Below are 16660 nucleotides of genomic sequence, written 5' to 3' on the forward strand. Positions count from 1 at the left end.
CACCGTTCTGAGCCCTGACCCACCAGACGGACGCTTCTCACCCACCGGCCATCCCAGAAGGTTTCCCGCTCCACTCCCAGACTGGGGCCCCCGTGTGTCGGGTGGGTCCCACAGCCACCATCAGTGACCACACCTGAAGTCTGAGTTGAGGAGTGTCCGCCTGTGGGTACCCGTCTTCCAACAGACTTGGACCCGGGACAACCCTCCAGCCCCACACATAGAGCCCCCGTCCTGGTAGGTGGCTCTTTCGGGGCTGAGCTCTGCCCTATAGGGGTCTGGGATCCCAGGCAGATTGTGTATCCGGGGCAGGGAGGCTGCAGGGCAGGGTTCAGTCCAGCTCGGCACAGGACGGGGTGCGAGCACAGCCCAGAAGTCACGTTTGGGCCATCGGGCCAGCTGCCCCTTTCTGAGCTCAGCCATCTCACCCGCCGGAGGGTACGTGAGCATCCAGCCCACCGAGTCTGTGTGAGGAGGAACGAGACGACTGTATACAGGGTCGGCGCAGAACGGCCGGCCACCTGGTGCCTGCTCAGGGGGCATTAACCTGGGCGGCCGCTTAGAGGCTGGCACCGACCGGGTAGCGACTGTCCCAGGTCAGCAGGCAGGGAAGAGGCAGGGCCCGCTCACCTTAGTCCCAGACGTGCCTTGGAAAGTGCCCTCCACGCAGAGCCACTCACAGACACTGCTGCGTCCTCAGCTGCTCCAGGACGCACAGGCGGGCGCGTGCTCCGCCGGGGTGAGGACGCACAGGCGGGCGCGTGCTCCGCCGGGGTGAGGACGCACAGGCGGGCGCGTGCTCCGCCGGGGTGAGGACGCACAGGCGGGCGCGTGCTCCGCTGGGGTGATGTCCTGGGCCACGGCGCCCAGCACCATGGGGCCCCGCCACGCCCGGCGTCTTGGCACGCTCGTCTGTCTGTCGTATGGCCTGCTTGCTCACGTTTGTGTGCTAGTCCTTATTTCCTTTTGGAACTGGGTTTCTTTTCTTGATTTTAAATGGGTTCATTGTCTTTGGTTTGTTTCTTTGGCCAGTTTTTGACCTGTTCTCCATATGAGTCCTCGTCAGATTTGTAATCGGAAATCTGTAGCTTCTCTTCTCTTTCTCTTAACTGTGTCTTTCCCAGAGCGAAGGCTTGTAATTTTGGTGAAGTCTAACTTATCTGGGTTTTTTTTTCCCTTTGATGAATTCTGCTGTCAGTTTCTTATCTACAAACTCCTTGTCTGATCTAGGTTAGGACTATTTTCTTCTATGTTTTTGTCTGAAAATTGTATGGTTTGAATATTTTATACTCGGGCCTGTGACCCATTTGAGTTCATCTTGGATAAGGTATGACGTTTAGGTGCAGATCATTCTTTCTGCGTAGGGGTGTCCAGATGTTCCACTGGGCTGCGGGAAAGACCTTCCCTTCTCGGTTGAGTTGCTTTGTACCTTCGCACATGTGTGTGGCTCTCTTTCCGGGCCTCCAGTGTGTTTCATTGATCCCCGTGTCTGCCACTTCTCCTGGACCTCGCTGTCGCAGGGAGCTGTGCTGGACAGCACTGGGAAGGGGTGGCCAGCAGGGCTAGGGCGGTGACAAGCTCCGCCTCTGCGCTGCGGCCCAAAGGGGGAACAGCCACAGGCTCCCGCCCAGCGCGCCAGCTGCAACAGGGGCCGGTTTGATTTCATTTCCGATGCTACCTGTTCCTATCTGCTTGTGCGTGTCTGTTTCCTCCAAATTACAAGGATGTAACATATTCTCTAATGTAAAAAGTAAATAAGCATTCCTTATGTGTGTATATGCACACACGCACGCAGCTGTGCTGTCCCCGAGGCAGCCACCGGCCACGCGTGGCTTTCAGCCCCGGAAATGTGGCTCCTCTGAACTGAAATGTGCCCGGAGGCCTTGTATGTAAATAAGAACATAAAGTATCTCGTAAATAATTTTTAAAATACTGTTCACATGTTGAAATGATATTTTGGACACATAAGCTTAAATACATCATCAAGATTCATCTCACCAATTTCTTTTTTCTTTACATCTTTTCTAATGAAATTTTCTCATTGTGAGACGCTGCAACATCACATTTGTGGCTCATATTGTATTTCTGTTGGACAGCCCGGGTCTGGAAGGAATGTTAATAATAGTAATCAAAGTGTCCATAATGATTCCCTCTAGGTTGTAAGATTACAGGTGGTGGTTGTGGATATTTTTATTATATTTTGTTTATCTGTATTTTCAATTGTTCTAATGTGAATTTGTATTAGCAAAAGAAAACCATTCCCAAGCATTTCAAAAGTGAGTTATTCAGCTTATAGACACAGCTGTTGCAAGTGAGAATATTTGTGGATCAGCACACATACAGTTGAGCACACATGGATGAGCACACACAGGTGAGCACACACAGGTGAGCACACATGAGAAAGCACATACAGGTAAGCACACACATGTGAGCACACACAGGTAAGCACATACAGGTGAGCACACACAAGTGAGCACACATGGGTAAGCACACACAGATGAGCACACACACAGGTGAACACACATGGGTGAGCACACACAGGTGAGCACACATGGGTAAGTACACACAGGTGAGCACACACAGGTGAGCACACACAGGTGAGCACACACACAGGTGAACACACATGGGTGAGCACACACAGGTGTTTCCTTGCTCTGTCAGCTGAGAGGGCCCAGAGCCCAGTGGCAGGGAGCACCCCATGCTTGTTGGTCTTCCTGGTGACTTGCTCCCTGAGCCACCTCCTCTCTTAGCATAAACCCAGGTGTGATCCAAGGGCTCACAAGTAACAACGACACTCCTATTACTCAGAAAATTCCAAGGATTGGTAGCTCCCTCCCAGAAACCAGGGACAAAGGCCAGTCTGATTCACTATATACGACAGACACAAAGGACAGAGACAGCAGACCAAGACTTTAAAGTGGGTGTTATAACTGCATTCCAAAAGTTCAGGAGAGAAGTAAGCACATAGGAAAGATGAAAAAGACCCCAGACAAAACTCTCCAGCGGAACACACAGTGTGAGATGAATAACGCACTGAAGGGAGTTGAGCAGACCAGACACTGCAGAAGAAAAGATGAGCAAACTTGAAGACACACCAGTTGAAACTAAGAAAAATAAAACATGGAGAGAAAAAAGACTGAAAAAATGAACAGAGCATCATGTCTGGTGTAAAACAATTTTAAGAAGCCAGTTGTAATGTGTATTTAGAGTTCCTATTAACGTCTGTGACCCTCCAGTAAAAAAAAAAATAAACTTAAAAAAAAAATAGTGTCCCTGAAAAGGAGGAGAGGATGTTTGATGAAATAATGGACAAAATTCTTTAAATTTGATGAAAAGTATAACCTTAAAGATCCAACAATCTCATTAAGCCCCAAGTCCAAGAAGCGAAAAGGTAGGCCACGACACATTGTAGCTCTTGTCTTTCTTTTCATACCGTCCTGTGAAAGGGGAAGAAGAGAAGGAAAACTAGGCACCGGGGCCTCATAAGAAAATGGCGTCTCTTCCTACAAGGACACTAATCCTATGACCCTCGTGACCTCATTTAACCTTAATTCCCCCGTAGAGGCCCCATCCCCACGTACAGCCACGCTGGGGGTCACAGCTTCCACAGATGAGTGTGGGGGACACGATTCTGTCCATGACAGCTGGACAGACATCAGCAGCGTCACCAGCAAGACTGGCCTTGACGGGGGAGCGTCCACGCAAGCCTGCTCCCTGCCACCACAGCCACCACACCATGACAGAGGGTGCCGAGGTACTCCCACGTCCGGGTATCAGGTTTCCTCCGTGCATGCTCTGGGCGGGCACCCCCGTGTGACGACACACAGCTCCCCGCACTTCAGACCCGCTTCCGTGTGTCCCCACACGCCCCCTGCCCCAAACTCCAGTTCCCAGCCCTTCTCCTTCCCGACTCCTGACCACCCGGAGAAGCCACTTGCTACTGCCCCGGAGACTGTGTATTTGACCCTCAGGCCAGTTCTCTCCACCCGGAGTGGACGGCCAGGTGCACCCCTGAAGCTCTCTGCGTTGGAAAGAGCTCCCCCGCCACTGTCTTCCAGGGACACCCTCAAGTGAGTCTGCCACGCGTCCTCGGGCTCTGTCCCGCCTGCACGTCTGTGAACCACTCGGCCTCACTCCCCCGTGGTCAGCTGGTCATATGGGTGGCCCCACCGTGCGACCACAGGGCCACCCTTGGCCAGAGCCTGGGCCTGGCCCTCCCAGGGACCCATGGGCACCAGCCTAGACTCTAGGACCCAATCTCATCTGAAGTCGGGATCCCCCCAGGACTCTGACACGAGTGACCCTTCTATCTGGCAAAGGCCGCTGCCCCACAGTCCTTGACCGCATCAGGACATCTGCCGTGCGGTCCAGGCACGATTATGTACGTGCCGCGCAGTGGCCGATTGTGCCGCTGGAGCGCCAGGGCTCTCTGGCATTACCCTCTCCTTTCCTGAGACGCGTGGGGAGGAGGGGTGGAGTGGGCGGCTTCTTGCCCAAAGCTACCAAGTGGGAGAGTTGGCGGCGGCAGGGAGAAGCTGCAGGAGGACTCTGACCCCAGCTTCCTTGGGAGTTGCCTTTGCTCAGCCCACAGGGCCCCGTCCTGGGATTGCTGCATCCTGGTCTGGCAGCTGCAGCCCCTGGGCGGGGAGACGACACACTCTCTGCCCCTTCCCCTGCTGGCACTGCCACTAACCGCAAGGCCGCCCAACCGCACTGGATGGAGTGGCATCCGGAGAGGACAGGGACAGTAGCTGCTTCCGGGGCAGAGGTCATCCACCGACTTTATTCTCAGGCCCCCACCCTCTTCCAGGACCCTCGTTGGTCCCCACCCAGGGCCACTTCCACGAGGACCAGAAGCACAGGCCCCTCTGCCAGTTGCAGGAAAATGTCGTGGTGACCCCGGCCCCATAAGCAGCTACATCCCATCTTCAGAGATAGGATCGGGACAAGGACCCACATGGGGCGGGAGGGGGCGTGGACGTGCCTCCATGCTGGCAGACACTTTCCCTGAGCCCCTGCCTGCTCTGCCCTGCGAGGGCTCCAAGCAGGCCTCCAGGTCCCTGTGCTCGTGCCGGGGAGACAACGAGGAGGGGGACTCAAGAGACAGGTGGCAGGACGGAGCCCCCTGCCCGGACACCGCAGGACCAGCCGGCAGGGGGCGCTTGGCTCTGGCTGTGATACCTCCCCCCACCTTCCCGCCCGTGCAGGGAGCTCACTCTTCCTCAGACCCCAGCACCTGACCCTTTGCCCAGCCTGCTCCGGCCAGGAAGTCCCTGCTGCCAAGTCTGACATACGGTCAGATACTGGGACCTCCCACCTCGGAATAAAGTTGAGAGGTCGTGCTGCTTTTTAAAGGGAAAGCATTACTGGAATTTGCACAAGAACTGGAAGACTAGTAAAACGTAGATGTCAGGGCCTACCCCACACACACACACCATGTGCAGGCCTCCCTGCAAGACACGCTGCTGTGGCCACCCTCTCAATACACAGATGAGCAGCGGTGGCTCAGAGAGGGCAAGTGACTTGTCCAAGGGCACACAGCACATTAGAGCAGAGGAGGAGTAAGAGTGCAGGTCTCCTTCCTGTGCAGCCACATGTGCCAACGCTGCCTTTGCTGAGCCTAAGGGGCCTCCTCTCCCGGTCCTTTTCTCACTCCACCTTCTTGTGACCCCAGCCGGGTCCTGGTATTTCCAGCCGATGCCGAAATGGAGTCTCCGGGGACTGTAGAACTTGGGAAAGGAAGAGTAGGGAAAGGGGCAGGGAAATGAGGGGAAGAGGTGAAATCCTTTTGTGGCAGGGGGAGGAATGGGAAGTCGCCTGGGCTGTCCGGGGCAGCTGGGGGCGGGGCTGCTCCCGGAACCTGCACCTGCACACCAACAGCCCCTCCTCTCGCCCAGTGAGGGCTCGAGCCCCAGCGGAGCCAGCCTCTGGCTTCCCTCTGCAAAGGCTCCGTGCCTCAGCCCCAGAGGGTGAGCTAGTTGGTTGGAGAGTGGCAGTTCCCCAGCCTGGGACAGTTTCTGCTGGCAGCTCCAGACCACCCAGAGCTCTGCTCTGCACCACCAGGGCCCCGGGTGGACTGCTGCCCCCAGGCCTGCTCCCAGTGGCTTAGGACCCAGCTGGGGCAGGGGAGACGAACAGCCGGGACGCTTAGGGCCCTGGCTGGGGAAGGCGAGTCAGTCCCGAGGGGGCAGGGCTCCCGGAACCAGGAACTGCAGCCCAAGTTGGAGCTTCGCCACCCCATGCCACCTGAAGAAAAGCTGGACCCGATTCCTGACAGCTTCATCCTGCAGCCACCAGTCTTCCACCCGGTGAGCCGCCGCTCTGCTCTGGAACCTCCTGGGTCTCTGGGCTCCTGCCTTCCGGCTGGGTCCAGACGCCTGGGTGGCCGGGTGGAGGGGACCTCCCCCCTGGAGGGCAGCACTGCGGGGTCTCGGCTGTCTCTGGGCGGTTTGGGCTTCTGAAGGTTGCTGGCAGTAGGAGCGACACAGGAAGGCTGACCCTGCGCCAGCGCCAGCTGTGCACCTGCCGTACTGTTCACACTCCTTCTGCAAATACCTATGCAGAGCCCGGCTGTGCCGGGCAGGCGCTGAGCCTGCAGACGGGAAAGGCGAGACTGCAGCTTTCAGCCGTCTGTGGCTCCCGGCAAAAACAGCCGGCCAGTCCCGCGGAGCCAGGGCCAACGCAGCGGCGTGAGCAGATGCTCTGGAAGCTCAGGGCAGTGGAGCAGCAGTTCAGGCCCCCAAGTGGATGGTGCTTGGAGAAAGAGTTGGGAGGTGCGGGGGGGTAGAGTGGGGGGACAGCCCAGAAGAGGCAGGGAGGTGTGCACGTGTGTGTGCACGTGTTTTAGGAAGGCCGGGAAGCTTCTCCGTGGGGGAAGAGGAGCCTGCCAAGGCCACCGTTGGGCATCTCTCCGGGGTCCACACAGGGTCAGCTCCCAGCTCCCACCTGGTCCCTCCCTCACTTCCCAATTCCTGGGCTCCAGCCACTAGCGGTCCTCGGGAAGCGGGGATACCAGGCTTCTGGGGGCCAGGGTGGCATCCGTGGACAGCAAGCCTCGCTGGGGACATGGCGGCCCACTGTGCCCCGGAGCTGGGGAGGAAGCTGGCGGGGCCCCGCCGGGGCAGTGGGGCTGAGTTTGGGTCCCCGGTGCAAAGCGGCTTTGAAGTATGACGCCGAGAAGGGGGAGTCGGCCGAAGACACTATTTCAGAGAAAGCTGGGTTTTCCCTGTAAGGACGTTTTTTCTGCATGGAAGGGAAAGTTGAGTTTTCTTGTTTCACTTCCCTCCCTGCTCCCTGACAAAGGGTCCCAGGCCCTTTCTCCAGCCCTGCTCGGGTGGGTTTCTCCCCTGTTCAGGTGGTTCCTTATGTCACGACGATTTTTGGCGGCCTGCACACAGGCAAGATGGTCATGCTGCAGGGAGGGGTCCCTCTAGGCGCACGCAGGTAAGGAGGTGGCTCCGGGGGTGCCGGGCTCAGCCCTGGGGACATCGAGCTCGGGGCCCCTCTCTGCCCTTGGGGGTCTGCGGGTCTCTGACGCGGGCTGCGCTTTGCGCCAGGTTTCAGGTGGACTTCCAGTGCGGCTGCAGCCTGTGTCCCCGGCCGGACATCGCCATCCACTTCAACCCTCGCTTCCACACCTCCAAGCCCCACGTCATCTGCAACACCCTGCGCGGCGGGCGCTGGCAAAGGGAGGCCCGGTGGCCCCACCTGCCCCTGCAGAAAGGGGACAGCTTCCTCATCCTCTTCCTCTTTGGGAATGAGGACGTGAAGGTGAGTGGAAGGGGCGGGCACTGGGTGGTCTGGAACTTGTGTCCTTCCACCCTTCCTGAGTCCCCTGTCACTGTGTTGAGTGGCACTGGGGGAGGGGAGGGGAGACTGCCCTGGGTTCTCATGGCAACAAGAAAGCTCTGTGGTGCCTGACCCCAAAGAGGGCGCCCCTGCCATGGTCATGGCCAGCACTCGGGGAGCGCCTGCTGTGTGCCAGGCACTGTTGTAGGCTCTTTGAGTCCATCAGCGCACAAATCCTCACAACAGCCCCACGAGGTGGGTGCTTCCGTTGTCCCCATCGCACAGCCCACCGGGCAGGGGCTGGGGAGAGAGAACGGGACCTCGAGGCTTTGACCTCTGATGTGGACTCCTGCCAGGAGGATAGTGGGACCTGCAGACTTCTCCAGGGGACCGGGCAGCTGGCGGGAGGGGGCTTGTAGGGTGCAGGTTATCAATCGGCTCTAGAGCCTCAGTGTCCTCACCTGGACGGAAGCTGGTGATGCCGCAGGTGTGCTGAGGCCGAGGGAGGGCCGTGGGAAGTGCCTTGTCAGCGTAGGGAGGGGCGCCGACGGTGCCTCGGTCCCAAGGCCAGCTCTGCAGCCTTCGGTAGGTGGCCTAGGCTCCCGAGGCTCTGCAAAGTGTACCTACCCGGTAGAGTCGGTGTTAGTTAAATGAGGAGAACCCAGGTAAACGTGCTGCATGACACCGGGATGTCATTGCGACGCCAGGACATCATTACGAGCTCGATGGCCGGTAGCCGCCGCTGAGCAGACCCTGCCTCTCTCCAGGTGAGTGTGAACGGACACCACTTTCTCCACTACCGCCACCGGCTCCCGCTGTCTCGTGTGGACACCCTGGGCATATTTGGTGACATCGTGGTGGAGGCTGTTGGATTCCTGAACATCAACGTAAGTTTCCGTGGGGCCAAGGCCGCTGATTTCCGCTGACCTTGGACAGGCCTGGGACCCGTCCCCAAGCCTAGACCGAGAGACAGAGGGGCCCTGTACCCCAGTAACAGCCCGGGGGCAGGAATCCACAGTGTCACGTGTGGGTGGGGTGAGGGGGAAGGGAAGGTGACGGCAGAAAGGGGCCCCGGAGTCTGCGGCCGTTACGCTGAGGACAGCGGCCAGGAGGCGAACGTCTTGGGCATTAGGCCCGAACAGCCTGCAGCGGCCATCTCATTCCCACCTGACGAGCTTATTTAAAATACAGATTTTGGGGACACCAAATACAGATTTTGGAGGCACCAGAGATTCTGATTCAGTAAGCCTGAAGGGGGGTGCCTAGGAATTGGCGCTTCCAAAATGCCAGGTTTGGGAACCACTGACGAGCCACCTGAGGCACAGGCCTCTCAGGCACAGGCGGGGGTCTTGCAGGGAAATCTGTCCCTTCTTCACCACCTCAGCCCCCTCTCCACCACCACCACCCCTGGGGGCTACAGCGCAGCCTCAGAGAGCTCCGCGGCATCCGAGGGGGTCCATGATCCCGCCTAGGGCTGCACTGGACCGGGGCGAGGTGGGGGGCTCCAGAAGTTGTCAGGCCAGTGGGACAACAGAGCCCGTCTGGGGTCGGGGGATGGGACAGCGGGTTGGGGTTGGTCATGGGCCTGACCAGCTCCCGGCCACACGGGCTGGGGGCTCCATGCAGCCCTCGCTGCAGGGTCCTGGCCTTCCAAGCTCCTTCCCAGAGCTGGAGAGGATCCTCCACAAGTCCCCGAGAGGCCAGCCCTGACTGCTGTTCTGTTTTCTCCTCCCGAAGCCATTTGTGGAGGGCAGCAGAGAGTACCCGGCTGGACACGTGAGTCTCTGGGGAGAAGGGCGAGCAGCCATACTGGCTGAGCTGGCTGGTCCTCCCCCACCGGCCTCCCTTGCCCCGCCAGGCCGCCGGAGCTCATTGCTCCAGGCTGGGCCACCCCTTGCCTCACTGAGGCTCCCGCCTGGCTCTGCTTCCATCCAGGAGGGTCTGGATTTGGCTCTCCCAGACCCTCTCCCGGGCCGGTTGGGAAGATGGCTGGGGGTGGGCTGGCTGCCTGGAGGGGCAGAGCCTCGTGTTCCTATCAGGAGATGCCTTTCAGTTGGAGCTTTCCATTCTCAGAGCAGCCCTGCGAGGTGGCTGGGGGTGGCCTTGCAGGACAGAAGGGGAGATGAGGCCCACGTACTTGCCAAGGCCACACAAGTGAATGACAGATCCACCGTCCAGCTCTTCCCCTTTATTCCCGAGCTGGTGGACCTCTGAATTCACAGGGGCCCCAGTGACTCACCTGCTGCAAGAGACAGACAAGCCCCAAATCTCTCCGACTCCTGAGAATAAGAGCGAGAGGTTCCCTTTCACTGAGCAAACGCACATGCCTGTGTCGCCCTGTTTCCCCTTTCCCCGACAGCCTTTCCTGCTGAGGAGCCCCAGCCTGGTGAGTGAGCCTCCCTCCCCCTTCCCCTGGAGGTGCAGCCCCTGGCCTGTGCCCTGGGGTCAGGAGGGCATCGGTGGAAGGCCTGGGAGCCCCCCTGGTGGGAAACACCCTCAGCCTCTGGGCTCCCCTTCCTCTACAGAGAGCTGCAGGCAGCCAGCAGCTACAAGCTGAAGCTCCAGCTTCATTTTCCCTTTCCTCTTTCATTCTACAAACCGTTATTTGATACCTGTACCTGGGTGCCAGGCCTGGTACCAGGCTCTCGGATAGAGCACGAGCCAGTCCCAGCCCTCCAGGTGCTCACAGGCTGGTGGGGGAATGGCCCACCAGCCTGTGAGCTGGTACAGCTGAGGGTGCAGCGAGGGGAGAAGGCCGTGGTGCTCATCGGGGCACAGGGAGGCACTGAGCTCAGCCTGGAGGGGCCAGGGGAAGCTTCCAGCAGGAGCAGAGCACGGGGGCCCTGGCCTGCACTAGGCATCCAATAAATGCGCAGAGCTGATCTCCTGGCTGCGGGCATGGGGGCAGAAACTGGGGCCCACTGGGGCAGAAACATGCCTGCCCCAGTGCTCCCCTGGCCCCGGGGGCAGGTGGCCCTCTCTGAGCCCCTGTGAGAGGTCTTGTCGGTCATCTCCCCTGTTCCTCCAGGAGGTGCCCTGCTCACATGCTCTTCCCCGGGGTCTCTGGCCCGGGCAGGTCATCGTGGTGCGGGGGCTGGTCCTTCAGGAGCCGAAGGAGTAAGTATCTGGCTTCCAGGGGGAGAGGAGGGAGCGGCACCTCTGTGCCAGGCACATGCTAATAAAACACCACCGCTTTTAATCTCCCAGCACCCCATTTAATCTCCCTCCCACAGATAAGGAAACAGAAGGGCAGAAAGGAGCAGTGAGTTGCCCAAGGTCGCGGGGCCCATGAGAGTCAGGCTGGAATTGGGACCTGCAGCCCCACCTGTGGGAGCATCTTCCCTGCTGGCACATCCGGTCAGGCCAACTCGCCCCTCCTCACAGGTCCCAGGAAAGGGGCCCCAGAAAGGCCCTTTGCAGTGCAGGCTGAGGCCCGGAGAGGAGGCTGGTCCTTGGAAACTGGGACCTGGAGGGACACAGTTGCTAAGTGGACACTACCTAGCATTTCCTGCAGGGGGCGCTCAAACCCAGTCCTATGGCTCCAGCACAGTGGAGATGCGATGCATTTTATGACTTTGGCCTCTGCTTAGGACACTTACTGCCCATGCACCCTTAGGGTAGTTACTTTTCTCTGTGGCTCAGTTTACTTTTCTGTAAGAAGGGGATAATAACAACTCCGGCTGCAGGGGTGGTGCTCAGAAGAGTACCCGGCACGTGTCCACAACTGTGGGTGCCATCAGAATTGTCTGGGTGGACGCAGGGGAGGGCAGGGAAGGGCACACCCTGTGTTCTGCCTGCTGTATTTTGTCTTTATTTTCTAAGTCACTGACCTCACTAGCCCCTGGCGCTTCATGCTCCAGACCATGTCCATGAGTTCCGGGGCAGGTATGACGCGGGGACAGGATGGCATGGTCCTCCAGAGGCAGGCGGGAGTGGGCTGGATTCCTGGTTTTGCCTCTTATAAGCTGTGTGGTCTGGGGAACGTCACTAAACCTCTCTGAGTCCGAGCTTCCCTATTGGAAAAAGAAGGAAGATAATCCCAACCCCATAGGGAAAATGGAAACGTGCTTGTTGATAGAATGAACACTTCCTTCCCCAAACGTGAGGGCGTGAGACCAGGGTCATCGCCTAGCTCAAAGTCACAAGGTCATTAGTGACATGCATGTGTCCTCAGAGGCCAGAATGGTCACATACATAGTGAGGCACCCCGTTGGGGAAGTGGAAAGAATATTTCCATAGACCCAGTCGTGCCAGATCTTCTGTTTTGAAAGACAACCTAGAAGCCATCTTTTATATAAACTCTCAGTGTTTGCATGTTGTAAAGTTGAAGAATACCATGGACCAGGCAGAATATCCCTGTGGGCCACTTCAGCTGTGGTCCCCAACATCGAGACTTAGCACAGCGCCTGGGACTCAACAAGCCTGCGTGAACGCTGCTGCTGCGGCTGCTGTTTTCTGAAAGCAGCTGAGGCCGTGAACTGGACAGAGGAAGCGAGAGTTGGAGGGCACAGTGTTCATTTGCAGTGGAAATCCGTCCCTTCTTCACCACCTCAGCCCCCTCCCCACCTGCACCACTACTGGGGGCTATGGCGCAGCCTCAGAGAGCTCCTCTGCATCCGAGGGGGCCCCTGATCCCGCCTAGGGCTGCGCTGGACCGGGGCGAGGTGGGGGATGCTGAGGCCGCCAAGAGTTGTCAGGCCAGTGGGACGACAGAGCCTGTCTGGGGTTGGGGGACGGGACAGCGGGTCGGGGCTGGTCTTGGGCCTGACCAGCTCCTGGCCACAGCGGGGCTGGAGGCTCCGTGCAGTCCACGCTGCAGGGTCCTGGCCTTCCAAGCTCCTTCCCAGAGCTGCAGAGGATCCTCCACAAGTCCCCGAGAGGCCAGCCCAGGACAGGCTTCCCCCGCCTTGCCCCGCCATCTGCACCCTGCATCTCCTACGCCCAAGGGCTTCCTGCTGAGGAGTCGGGCTACAGCCGCCGCAGGGTACAGCTTCAAAGAAGGGCACCTTGGAAGCTCCCAAGACATGAGGAAGAATCAGGCTGCCCCCTCAGAGGGGCAGGTGCCAGGCAGTAGGCAGAGCCCCAGGTCTGGAGTCGTGAGTCCTGCTTCATGTCCCAGCCGAGGCCCCACAGCCACCGCTGGTAACAGAGCGGGTTCCCCAACGTCTTGTGCTCGCGAGCTACGTGGGCTGCAAGCCTCTCGCACAGAGCGTGTGCAGGATCAGGGAAGGCAGCCCTCGCGTCCCCAAGCCACCTCCGCGTGCCAGGACTTGCTCATGTTCCTGCGCTTGTCTCCACGTGCCCGCGGCCCCGTGAGGCCACCGCTGCGAGACAGAGCACCGTGTGTACAGCGGCAGTTCCGTCCAGGTGCTGACCGTGTGCCAGCTGCTGTCCTGCACACATGACATGTATGAGCCCATTTAATTCCCACAACAGCCCCACAGGCAGGTGCAATTCGGTTGTCATCCCCACAGCACAGTGAGGACACTGAGGCTCAGAGAGATCAAGGACTGGACCAAGGTCACAGGACTAGGAAGTGGCCCAGCCCGGGTTGAACCTGGGCAGCCTGGCTCTGACCACTGAGCAACTCGCAAAACATTTAAGACGGGGCCTGGCACAGACTTAGCATTCAACAGGAGTGAGCTGCCACTGTATCCCCACCTCCGGGGGAGAGACCGAGGCTCAGGCTAGATCTTTCCCAGCCCACCCCCTGGCCCTCCGTCAGTAAGCAGCAACCCAGGGGTTCAACTTCAGGTTCATCTGAAGGCAAAGTGGACGTGTCCACTACTCTGCGCTGTGCTGTGTCCAAGCGTCTGCCTGAGCCTGTCCTCGGCCCTAACACTCATCCCGCCACTCCCGCCTGCGTCCTGAGCGGCCGCCCCAGGGCAGCAGCAGCTGGTCCCTTCTCTCTCCCTCTCCGGCCTCTGCAGCTTCACTCTGAGCCTGAGGGACGAGGCCGCCCACTCTCCCGTGACACTCAGGGCTTCCTTCGCAGACAGGACTCTGGCCTGGATCTCCCCGTGGGGACGGAAGAAACTGATCTCGGCCCCCTTCCTCTTTCACCCCCAGCGATTCTTCGAGGTGGGTCAGAGCCGGCGGCCACGTCCCTCCAGGATGACGGCAGAGCTGAATTCCCAGAATGCTCTGGGAGAATGTGGGCAGACGCTGGTTCTGGTGGGGTTGGGGTGAGACGTCCTGGGACAGAGACGAGGTCCCTGCGGTGGCCCTCAACCCTCCACGCCGATGCCAGAACTCGGATTGGTTAATGCGGGTGGGACCCCAGCATCCGCTAATGATTAAAACGCCCCCCTAATGATGGCAACGTGCAGAAGCACCTCTCAGCAGGAGGCAACCCCAGCTACAGCTGGTGACACTAAGTCCCAGGGCTGGGGGGCCTTGTTGAAGGCTGCAATGGGCTGGTGACAAGCGGGGCCCCCATCCTATTCTCTGCAGCCCGGGGTGCAATCTCTGAGGAAGGAGGGTCTCGCTGCGTAGAGCACAGGCCAGCGGGGCAGGGCCTGCCTGGACGCCCCCTCCACTCTCGCCTCTTCCCAGGTGCTGCTCCTGTGCCAGGAGGAAGGGCTGAAGCTGGCGCTCAACGGGCAGGGGCTGGGGGCCACCACCCTGGCCCGGCAGGCCCTGGAGCGGCTGCGGGACCTCCGCATCAGTGGAAGTGTCCAGCTCTACTGTGTCCACTACTCGGGGGACCCTGGCCAGACAAGAGGAAGGCCAACCGAGACCCAGGGCCCCACGGTCCCGCGCCCGCTCTCCCCACCTCATTAAACTGTCCACCTGTCACCACCCCATCCGGCCTGGCTCCTGGGGTCACGAGCCTGAGTCTGCAGGGGCTTTGGGCGGCGGCAGAGGGAAGGCAGGAGGCGAGAGGCTCCTTGGGCTCTGCCCCTGCCTCCCCGGGAGCTGGGATTTGGCTCCATCTGCCGCCAGGGCCCACAAAGCTCATGAAGCAGCTTTTGAAGCCCAACAAGATACTCCAAATACAGTGGCTTAAAGAATTCGGGTGCTTATTTCATTCTCACCTAGCAACTCTGCAGAAAACGGTCTAGGTCAGTGGGGCAGCTCTGCTCCCAGGGACACTCAGGTCTGCCCTAGCTGTCACCCCACCACCCCCAGGGCATCCTCATTGTCCAAGTGGCTGAAGCTGGGTTGCCACCATCTCTTGGTTTTGGCCCTGTTAAGGCAAATAGAGACAGCAGACGAGCCCCAGGCCTGGGACTGACTCTCCCGTCGACACTCGCCTTCCATCAGCAGGCACTCGGTCTCACGGTCACGCCACCGCCAGGGAGGCTGCGGTGCTCTCCCCAGGACAGCCACACGCCCAGACACGAAGCCATGACTATAAGACAGGGAGAACGAATCCGTGTGGACAGCCAGAGTCTTGGAGACAAGTAGATGCTGTTAATATCCCGTTTCATAAAGCAGGACACTGAGGGTCACAGCGGCTAAGTCATTTGCCAACATCATGAGAGCACGTGATACAGTGCCAGGATGAGAGCCCAGGGATGCGGCCTGCAGAGCGTGTGGCTCCTAACCGCGGTGCCCTGGCGCACCGGCACTTCCAGGTACGAGGCCATGGGAGGGGGGCTTGGGGGACATCAGAGAAACTCCCACATTGAGAAGAAGTACAGACAAGGGAAACAGGGAACACCACCCAGGAAACAAAGAGGCCAAATGAAAAATAAGACTTTAATTATTATTATATACTACGTATAATTGCACATAACATATACACCATATAAAATATATATATGAATCCTTGTCCCCATCTTCCTACCAGCGCTGTGGGAGGAGTGACAGGTGAACCAGCAGCTCCAGTTTGAACAGGGCTCCCCAGTGTCCACCCCACTCAGCTCTCATTTAATTATCAAAAGTAACCTGCAATGTAGACCAGAGGGGGCCACCTGCCCCATTTCCCTGGCGGAGGAAACAGTCTCCAAAGGGTGCACTGGTGTGGAGAGGGTCTCTCCGCTGCCAGGGTCACCGGGAACCCTTCTGGCTGTGTGACCTTCAGAGCAACAGGTCCCCACCCCTGTCCCACTCTGGTGTCCCTTTAGAAGTTTTTCCAGACTGAGAGGTGCTCTTCAGGTATGTGACACACCTGGGTCCACTCCTGACGTGACGCTGGACAAGTTGGACAAGTTCCCTCAACTCTGTGAGCCCAGGTCGCCACGTGTAGACGGGGGCCCTGTCAGGCTCGCTGTCAGGCTCAGGGTGGGGGCGGGAGTTCTGCAGAGTGATGGGCGTAAGGGGATGGGGCCATGTGAAGGTTAAGGTCAGGTGTGAGCCTGACTGGATGGAGGAACACCCAGAGAAGGGCGAAGGGCGTTACTGGTGAGCGAGTGAGGGTGAGTCCTGACCAGAGGACAGTGTGAGTGTCACTGAGCTGGGGGACAAGATCCGCCCTCAGTGTGGCCGGGACCACCCAACCCCCTGGGGGTGTGGGGAGAACACAGACAAACGCAGATGTGTCCATGTCCCTGCTGGAGCTGGGACACTCCCTTCCTCCCTTGTCCCGGAACAACAGTGCCAGGCTCCCCAGCCTGCGGACTCCAGGGCACACACCAGCGGTCCCCTGGGTGCTCAGGCTTTGGCCGCAGACTGGGGACAGCACGGGCTTCCCTGGCTCTTTGCCACCCCACTTGGACTGAGCCCTGCTGCCAGCACCCCAGAGTCTGTGTCTGGGGGATGGCCTGTCCTGATAGTTGTCATCCTCCCTCACCTGTGAGTCCATCCCCCTCATATACATCCCTCTCCTCTCTCTGCCTGTCGCTGTTCCCACCTGCCCAGCCTGTTCCTGTGTCTCTGCAGAGCTCCGACTCACACGGGCAGCAGAGGCGCCAATGTTGAGGGACGTGGG

General features: G+C 59.1%; 1 protein-coding gene across 1 annotated transcript; it reads left to right on the forward strand.

Annotated features, from left to right (window-relative positions):
* Window positions 1–5975: 5975 nt before the first annotated feature.
* On the forward strand, window positions 5976–14660 carry LGALS12 (galectin 12). Its single transcript, XM_012757736.3, has 9 exons — window positions 5976–6305; window positions 7352–7440; window positions 7554–7767; window positions 8553–8672; window positions 9523–9561; window positions 10145–10171; window positions 10814–10902; window positions 13716–13866; window positions 14341–14660. The coding sequence occupies exons 1-9, from the start codon at window positions 6237–6239 to the stop codon at window positions 14566–14568; spliced, it is 1026 nt and encodes a 341-aa protein (XP_012613190.2). The 5' UTR covers window positions 5976–6236; the 3' UTR covers window positions 14569–14660.
* Window positions 14661–16660: the final 2000 nt, after the last annotated feature.

This window comes from Microcebus murinus, chromosome 4, assembly GCF_040939455.1.
Source record: "Microcebus murinus isolate Inina chromosome 4, M.murinus_Inina_mat1.0, whole genome shotgun sequence".
Classification (NCBI taxonomy): Eukaryota; Metazoa; Chordata; class Mammalia; order Primates; family Cheirogaleidae; genus Microcebus; species Microcebus murinus.

What these genes read in the sequence shown, in the direction of transcription:
- LGALS12 (XM_012757736.3), top strand. Translation starts at nt 6,237, where the DNA reads ATGCCACCTGAAGAAAAGCTGGACCCGATTCCTGACAGCTTCATCCTG. An exon ending in AGCCACCAGTCTTCCACCCG is followed by an intron (nt 6,306 to 7,351) that starts GTGAGCCGCCGC and finishes TCCCCTGTTCAG; the next exon opens with GTGGTTCCTTATGTCACGAC. An exon ending in TTGGATTCCTGAACATCAAC is followed by an intron (nt 8,673 to 9,522) that starts GTAAGTTTCCGT and finishes CTCCTCCCGAAG; the next exon opens with CCATTTGTGGAGGGCAGCAG.